The sequence below is a fragment of the Salmo salar genome, chromosome ssa23 (assembly GCF_905237065.1).
Source record: "Salmo salar chromosome ssa23, Ssal_v3.1, whole genome shotgun sequence".
NCBI classification, from domain to species: Eukaryota; Metazoa; Chordata; class Actinopteri; order Salmoniformes; family Salmonidae; genus Salmo; species Salmo salar.
The window spans coordinates 43,982,711-43,992,226 of record NC_059464.1 but is presented as its reverse complement, the minus strand read 5'-3'; the positions used below and the strand labels follow the sequence as shown (position 1 = coordinate 43,992,226).

General features: G+C 42.0%; 1 protein-coding gene across 5 annotated transcripts in view; it reads left to right on the top strand.

Moving 5' to 3' along the window:
- Positions 1-1,648: 1,648 nt before the first annotated feature.
- The window catches only part of LOC106584716 (ubiquitin-conjugating enzyme E2 Q2), a 31,517-nt gene continuing 23,649 nt past the window's right edge, over positions 1,649-9,516 (top strand). For all 5 annotated transcript variants that reach the window (XR_006761459.1, XM_014170236.2, XM_014170234.2 and 2 more), the window contains exons 1-2: positions 1,649-1,931; positions 4,204-4,308. Coding sequence is in view for 4 of the 5 variants with exons in the window: in XM_014170236.2 (XP_014025711.1) it covers positions 1,773-1,931; positions 4,204-4,308 (264 nt within the window). In the remaining variant the exon portion in view is untranslated. The remainder of the gene's footprint in view (positions 1,932-4,203; positions 4,309-9,516) is intronic.

Below are 9,516 nucleotides of genomic sequence, written 5' to 3'. Positions count from 1 at the left end.
GAGCTCATTTTTTTCAGTTGTCTTGAACTCACTGAAGTCTGAGATTTCTCAGTTCTTAGTTTCGGAGCCTCCATCCTACTAAACTACACTGTAACAGTTATAGACCCATACAGCTATGGAGCCTCCATCCTACTAAACTACACTGTAGCAGTTACAGACCCATACAGCTATGGAGCCTTCATCCTACTAAACTACACTGTAACAGTTATAGACCCATACAGCTATGGAGCCTCCATCCTACTAAACTACACTGTAGCAGTTACAGACCCATACAGCTATGGAGCCTCCATCCTACTCAGCTACACTGTAGCAGTTATAGACCCATACAGCTATGGAGCCTCCATCCTACTCAACTACACTGTAGCAGTTACAGATGCCTAACCCTATCTAGGTTCTGTCTTGCTGAATCAAATCAAATTTTATTAGTCACATGCACCGAATACAACAGTGAAATGCTTACTTACGAGCCCCTAACCGACAATGCAGTTAAAAAAAATATGGATAAGAATAAGAGATAAAAGTAACAAGTAATTAAAGAGCAGCAGTAAAAAATAATATATACAGGGGGTTGAGGGTACAGAGACAATGTGCGGGGGCACCGGTTAGTTGAGGTAATATGTACATGTAGGCAGAGTTAATTAAAGTGACTATGCATAGATGATAACAGAGAGTGGCAGTGGTGTGGACGGGGACGGGGGACGGGGACGGGGGGGGACGGGGGGTGCGAGTAGTATGGGTAGCCATTTGACTAGATGTTCAGGAATCTTATGGCTTGGGGGTAGAAGCTATTTAGAAGCCTCTTGGACCAAGACTTGGCGCTCCAGTACCGCTTGCCATGTGGTAGCAGAGAGAACAGTCTATGACTAGGGTGGCTGGAATCTTTGACAATTTTTAGGGCCTTCCTCTGACACCGCCTGGTATAGAGGTCCTGGATGGCAGGAAGCTTGGCCCCAGTGATGTACTAGGCCGTTCATACTACCCTCTGTAGTGCCTAGCAATCGGAGGCCGAGCAGTTGCCATACCAGGCAGTGATGCAACCAGTCAGAATGCTCTCGATGGTGCAGCTGTAGAACCTTTTGATGATCTGAGGACCCATGCCAAATCTTTTCAGTCTCCTGAGGGGGAATAGGTTTTGTCGTGCCCGCTTCACGACTGTCACGGTGTGCTTGGACCATGTTAGTTTGTTGGTGATGTGGACACCAAGGCACTTGAAGCTCTCAACCTGCTCCACTGCAGCCCGGTCGATGAGAATGAGGGTGTGCTTGGTCCTCTTTTTCCTGTAGTCCACAATCATCTCCTTTATTTTGATCACGTTGAGGGAGAGGTTGTTGTCCTGGCACTACACGGCCAGGTCTCTGACCTCCTCCCTATAGACTGTCTCATTGTTGTCAGTGATCAGGCTTACCACTGTTGTGTCATCGGCAGTATTGTGAATAATCACAATACTGGTATGAGATATGTCTTCTCAATATGTTTGTGTCCTGCACTGGCTCAGCATTGAGAAAAAAAACATTCGACAATGTTTTTATTTTATTTTTTATTTTTTTTACATAATTTGATATCTATAATCAATAGTAACCATACATGTATCTATTTGACCTGCTATGTATTCAGAGACATAGGATTTTATGATATGCCATTTCCCACCCAGCACTGCACTCTTTTGTTGTGCTCTCACGCTACGGAACGAGATCCAGTCCCGACTGCGCGGTCGCAATATGCCTCAACTTGTCCCCTCCCCCGCGGACTGCCTGGCTTGAGATGAGTGGAAGATGTCGGTGTCGGGTCTGAAGGCCGAATTGAAGTTTTTGGAGTCAATTTTTGACCCAAACCACGAACGTTTCAGAATTATCGATTGGAAGCCTGATGAGCTTAGTTGTCAGTTTAATGTAACTGGTGAAAAACTCCTGATTATACATTGCAACATCACGGTAAGAAAGAAGCTAACGTTAGCTAGCCAGTTAGCACAGGACGAGACATAAACATGACGAATTTGGAATTTTTCAACGCGAACACACAATTTGTGTCACAAATCAGCTAGCTAACTAGATAATTAAAATATGAATGTGTTCAGAATTCAGTTTGTTTATACTTTATTAACGGGTCATATGTTCAGCTATAGTTAGCTATGCTATTTAGCAAACAACAAACAAGCTCATATGTGTAAACGTTTAGTTAGTTGGTTGTTATAGACTAGCTAGCTAATGTTAGCTTGTTGGCTAATGCGTCTGGAGGAGGAAAAAAAAACCTAAAATACATTTGACCCTCAACCAACCTATAAAATGTAGCTAGTTGTTAATTGTAGCTTATTTTTGTGCTTATACAATAAGACAAGTCAACGTGACATGTGAACACAATTGCTGACTAATGCGGAATAGTCCTGTGTGAAAAATGGTTGTTTAGTATTAGCTAGGTAGCTAATTGACGTCGTAACAACTCGGATGAGCTAGCGGCCAACAAATAAAACATCAGGACATAACATTACAAGTCAGCACACGTGACGTCGTGACTAGATGGTTAGTGCGTGTTGTATAGTTATGGATGTTTCTGAATGTGATCTATCATTTCTTTATTCTGAAGTAGCTCCAGCTATCTAGCTAATCAAATCCAAATAGTATTGGCCGTGTATACATATTTTGCAGATGTTATTGCAGGTGCAGCGAAATGTTTGTTTCTATCTCCAACAGTGTAGCAATACCTAACAATACACACAAATCCCAAAGAATAAAAATAAATACCTTAAGAAATATCAGTTAACCAGTTTATTTATGTTTTGTAGATATAGCTACACTGAACAAAAATATAAATGCAACATGTAAAGTGACAGTCCCATGTTTCATGAGCTGAAATAAGATCCCAGACATTTTTCATACTCACAAAAAGGTTGTCTTAAATGTTATGCACAAATTTGTTTACATCCCTTTTAGTGAGCATTTTTCCTTTGCCAAGATAATACATCCACCTGACAGGTGTTGTATATCAAGAAGGTGATTAAACAGTATGATCATTACACCGGCGCACCTTATGCAGGGGGCAATAAAAGGCCACTAAAATGTGAAGTTTTGTCACACAACCCAATGCCACAGATGTCTCAAGTTTTGAGGGAGCGTGCAATTGGCATGCCGACTGCAGGAAATTCCACCAGAGCTGTTGCGAGATAATTTAATGTTAATTTCTCTACCATAAGCCACCTCCAACATCATTTTAGAGAATTTGACAGTATGTCTAACCGGCCTCACAACCACAGGACCACATGTAACCACACCAGCCCAGGACCTCCACATCCGGCTTCTTCGTCTGCGGGATCGTCTGAGACCAGCTACCCAGACGGCTGATGAAACTGTAGGTTTCCACAACCGAAGAATTTCTGCACAAACTGTCAGAAACCGTCTCAGGGAAGCTCATCTGCATGCTCGTCGTCCTCACCAGGGTCTTGACCTGACTGCAGTTCGGCGTCGTAACCGATTTCAGTGGGCAAATGCTCACCTTCGATGGCAAAACGGCATGCTGGAGAAGTGTGCTCTTCACAGGTGAATCCCAGTTTCAACTGTACCGGGCAGACAGCGTTGTGTGGGCGAGCGGTTTACTGACGTCAAAGTTGTGAACCATGTACCCCATGGTAGCGATGGGGTTATGGTAAGGGCAGGTACAAGCTACGGACAACGAACACAATTGCATTTTATTGAAGGCAATTTGAATGCACAGAGATACCGTGACGAGATCCTGAGGCCCTTTGTCGTGCCATTCATTTACCCGTATCACCTTATGTTTCAGCAAGATAATGCACGGCAGCATGTCACAAGGATCTGTACACAGTTCTTGGAAGCTGAAAATGTCCCATTTCTTCTATGGCCTGCATACTCACCAGATGTGACCTGTCGAGCATGTTTTTTAAAAAGTTATCTGTAACCAACAGATTCATGTCTGTATTCCCAGTCATGTGCAATCCATAGATTAGGGCCTAATTCATTTATTTAAATTGACTGATTTCCTTATGAACTGTAACTCAATTTAAAATCGTTGAAGTTTTTACATGTTGCGTTTATATTTTCGTTCAGTGTAGATAGATAGCTAGATGGTGTGTCACTTCAGCATTGTTCCATTACAGCTTTTCCTAGTAATGATGTGATCAACTGGTCACTGCCTCTCTCCCGTTTTTCTCTCTCCCTCTCTCCTGTTTTTCTCTCAACCTCTCGTTCCCAGGAGTCATACCCTTCTATACCCCCAATCTGGTTTGTTGACTCTGATGACCCAAGTCTGACAGAGGTGTTGGAGCGCCTGGAAGATGTCAGAAAGGGCACCTCTCTGGTAAGTCACTCACCTGTGTGTGTGTGTGTAGACTCTGGACTTCCCCTCTTTACACCAACACAAAATGTGCTGCAGGATGTAGCTACCAGCTCTCATGGAAGGCATAGGCCCTAATAGCACGTACAAAATTGGTTGCTAAGTTATTGTAAAAAGGGTCAGTTAACACTATACAGTGCCTTCAGAAAGTATTCACACCCCTTGACTTTTTCACATTTTGTTACAGCCCAAATATAACATTTATTAAATTGAGATTTTGTGCCACTGATCTACACACACACAATGTCAAAGTGGAATGTTGTTTATAGAAATTAATATAAAAAAATTAAGGTCTTAAGTATTCAACCCCTTTGTTATGGCAAGCCTAAATAAGTTCAGGAGTAAAAATGTGCTTAAGTTGCATGGACTATGTGTGCTGCAGATTACTGAGAGTTTAAGATAAAGCAAATTTTCTCACACATTTCAAACAGACATAGCTCTAAAACAAAGAACAAATGACAATTACAAGTTAACTTACTTTTAGCACAACCTCGTCTTTAATATGACACCACATTCATGTCAATAGGAGTAACACTCATTTTGTCTTACATTTTTTATTTCACCTTTATTTAACTATTGCAAGTCAGTTAAAAACAAATTCTTATTTTCAATGACGGCCTAGGAACAGTGGATTAACTGTCAACGACAGATTTGTACCTTGTCAGCTTGGGGATTTGAACTTGCAACCTTTCGGTTACTAGTCCAACGCTCTAACCACTAGGCTACGCTGCCGCCCCAGTGTAGCCTAGTGTAAAGACACTATCAAAAAAACGATTTACTAAAAAACAAAACTACCGTGCAACACATATTAGTCATTTCTAACGCCTCTTCCTCCCTGCCTTTTGCTGACTCTCAACATCAGTTTCCCTGACTTCCACTGACCTAGAGGAACAGACTAACAGGGGAGAGGACAGACGCAATACATAGGCTACAGTTGTGGTCAGGAACATAATCTCTCTCTCTCTTACACGTTTTTGTTGTCTTCCATCCTCATTCTTTTTCTCAACCATACACACAGTCTCTTCCTAAAAAGGGCTTCATGTAATAAATTGTGATCATTACACGCCTCCCATTTCTCTCTCTCCCTCCATCTCTCTCTCCTCCAATTAACTCAGTCTGTCAGTCAAGAAAACATAACTACAGAGTTCGCCAATGTTAGCTGAGTAGTTACACATCTGGGACAGTTTCCAAATGAATTGTGTTGGTAGAAACAGGACAAAACAAGCAACTTGTTAGTTGTAAATAAATATCCAACTGATCATATGAGCTCCACTGCACGGGCCTCTACTACCCTAACAGCTAAGCTGACAAATAATAGGAAAACAAGGCAATGTATAGCCTATGGATATCTTTACCTAGCAAACATGACAAACCATAATCTAAACCCAACAGATAAAAACAAATGACTCTAGCCTTAATTTCGGTGGCTAGTTAGCTGGTTGTCTGTATTAGCAAGATGGTGAAGGTTGATGCTTTGTGAGCGCAGCCTTAATTTACCTTAACATACAACTTTTCTTGCCTGACAGACTAACTAGTTAGCTAGCTATAGCAAGCAGCTTGGGCCATTTCCATATGAATTACATTTAGAACCCATAGAGGTAGAAGGCCTTTCTTTTAAATTACTGTAGTGGCTACGAACGGACATGTTTTTCTATCAATAATATTTATCAATATCGCAAAATGTAATATTATATATATATTACCCAATCTCTGTACCCCACACATACATACAATTATCAACAACAGAGACCAGGGAGGTTTTCTGATGCCTCGCAAAGAAGGGTACCTACTGGTAGATGTGTAAAAATAAATATACCTTTGAGTATTGAATAACACTTTGAATGGCGTATCAATACACCCAGTCGCTACAAAGATAAAGGCGTACTTCCTAACTCGGTTGCCGGGGAGGAACGAAACTACTCCAGGCCAATGGTGACTTTCAAAAAGTAAATTTAATGGCTGTGATAGGAAAAAAACTGAGGATGGATCAACAACATTGTAGTTATTCCACAATACTAAACTAAATTACAGTGCAAAGAAGGAAGTCTGTGCAGAATAAAAATATTCCAAAACATGCATCCTGTTTGCAATTAGTCAAATAAATAAACTTTTTGTCCTGTTTACAATGTATTCTGTTTAGGGCAAATACAACACATCACTGAGTACCACGCTTTGTATTTTGAAGCATGGTAGTGGCTGTATCGTGTTATGGATATGCTTGTCATTGGCAAGGACTAAGGAGTTTTAGGATAAAAGAAACTGAATAGATTTAAGCACAGGCAAAATCCTAACAGAACTTGGCTCAGTCTGCTTTCAACAGACAAATTCACCTGTCAGCAGGACAATAACCTAAAACTCGAGGCCAATTATATACTGTTGTTCGAGCCCTGAATGCTGATTGGCTGACAGGCGTAGTTTATCAGACCGTATACCACGGGTAGGACAAAACATTTATTTTTACTGCTCTAATTACATTGGTAACCAGTTTATAATAGCAATAAGGCATGATATGGCCAATATACCACGGCTAAGGGCTTTGACTAAGAACAGCCCTTAGCTGTGGTATATTGGCCACCACATTCATGTCAATAGGAATAACACTACCCCTTGGGCCTTATTGCTAAAATATACCGAGTGTACAAAACATTAGGAACATCTTCCTAATATTGAGTTGCACCTCCTCCCCTGTTGTCCTCAGAACAGCCTCAATTCATCAGGTCATGGATTCTACAAGGTGTCAAGTGTTCCACAGGGATGCTGGCCCATGTTGACTCCAATGCTTCCCACAGTTGTCAACTTGGCTGGATGTCCTTTGGATGGTGGACCATTCTTGATACACACGGGAAACTGTTCAGCATGAATAACCCAGCAGCGTTGCATTTCTTAACACGCTCAAACCGGTGCATTCTGGCACCTACTATCATACCCCGTTCAAAGGCACTTCAATCTTTTGTCTTTCCCATTCACCCTCTGAATGGCACACATGCACAATCTATGTCTTAATTGGTTGAAGGATTAAAAATCTTTAACCTGTTTCCTACCCTTCATCTACACGGATTAAAGTGAATTTAACAGGTGACATTCAAAACCTCTAGTCTAGAGTTGCTGCGTTAATCTAAGTAACAAAGATCCCCATAAAAATGGAGGTAGTGAAGGAAAATAAGTGACGAATGGAGGTAGTTTTGTCCCAACTAAAATAAGGGATTAAATATGTTTAAAAAAAACAAATCTTTCTGGAGCTTTCTTATACAGTATCTCTTAGATATTGGACAAGACACTTCAAAAATGTATTCCTTACAATGTCGTTTATTTCCCCCTTATTTTTTTTCTAATTATGTGTTTGTTATTTAATGCATTTCTTTGGGCTACAAAGGTAAAGTCCAAATTAAATATCTTATGAACTTTGTTTTTGGATACCTAAAGCGGTCCTACAATTCAAAATCAAATAGCTAAATGATCCATGGTATGACGTTCTTAAAACAATATCCACTTAGAATCCTCCTCTTTCACCTGGATTCACCCGGTCAGTCTGGAAAGAGCAGGTGCTCCTAATGTTTTGTACACTGGAGGTGCTTATCAAGACAAACATTAAATGTTCCTGAGTGGCCTAGTTAGTTTTGACATAAATCGTCTTGAAAATCTATGGCAAGACTTGAAAATGTCAACTTTGCAGTATTTTTGTTTTGTGTGTTAATTCTTACATTAGCCCAGAACGTTTTTTGTGTTATTATATACAGCCGGAAATAACCTTTTGATATCAAAGTGGCGGTAACTCGCCAGCATTCCGACCAGAAATACAACTTTCCCGAATTGGATTCTTTGTTCGTACCCCCCAAGGCAAAGGAACTCATCCCAGAGGCTGCTCCAAGACACCACCGGCGGAGAAGAGGTATTCAGAGTTGACTTCTAGTCCGACACAGGAGGTGTGCACACCATCCACCGCTTCCGAGTATATTTCTCGCTGATGTTGAGTCTCTGGACAATAAAATAGATGAGCTCAGGGCGAGGATCTCCTTCCAGAGAGACATCAGGTATTGTAACATACTCTGTTTCACAGAATCATGGCTGTCTCCGGATATACTGTCCCTGTCCATACTGCCAGCTGGGTTCTCAGTACATCGCGCAGACAAGTAGAAAGATCTCTCCAGGAAGAAGAAAGGCGTTAGGTGTATGTTTCATGATTAACTACTCGTGCTGTGATTGTGATAACGTACAGGAACTTAAGTCATTTTGTTCACCCCGCCAAGAATACCTCGACAATAGTCACAGCCTTGTATTTTTCCCCCTCAATCCGATACCATAATGGCCCTCAAGGAACAACACTGGACTTTGTGTAGACTGGATACCACATCCTTAGGCCGCATTTTTTGTAGCTGGGAACTTGAACAAAGAAAATGAGAAACTTTATTGAAGTTCTATCAACACATTTGCCTGTAGTACCAGCTCTTCAAAAACTCTGGACCACTCTCTCTTCCGGGATGGCTACAGTTCCCTCCCCCACCCTCCCTTCGGCAAATCAGATTACGACTTCGTTCTGCTCCTCCCTTCCTATAGGCAGAAACTCAAACAGGAAGTACCCATGCTAAGGTTTATTCAATGCTGGTCATGCAAAACGTCAGTACAGAGACAGTGGAGTCGCAATTCAACGGCTCAGACTCAAGACGTATGTGGCAGGGACTCCAGGCAATCACGGATAACAAAGGGAAAACCAGCCACGTCGTGTACACTGATGTCTTGCTCCCAGACAAGCTAAACACTTTCACACGCTTTGAGGATAACACAGTGCCACCGTCGTGGCCCGTCCCGAGGACTGTGGGCTCTTGTTCTCTGTGGCCGACGTAAGACATTTAAGCGCGTTAACCCTCGCAAGGCTGCCGACCCAGACGACATCCCTAGCCACGGCGTCAGAGCCTGCGTGGACCAGATGGCTGGAGTGTTTGCGGATCATATCACCTTACCTGACACCCTATACCCACTTCTGCATACCGCCCGAATAGAATAACTTACGATGCAATCGCCATCACACTGCCCTATCCCATTTAGACAAGAAGAATACCTATGTAAGAATGCTGTTATTTGACTACAGCTCTGCCTTCGACACCATAGTATCCTCCAAGTTCATCACTAAGCTCAGGGCCCTTGGTCTGAACCCCGCCCTGTGCAACTAGGTCC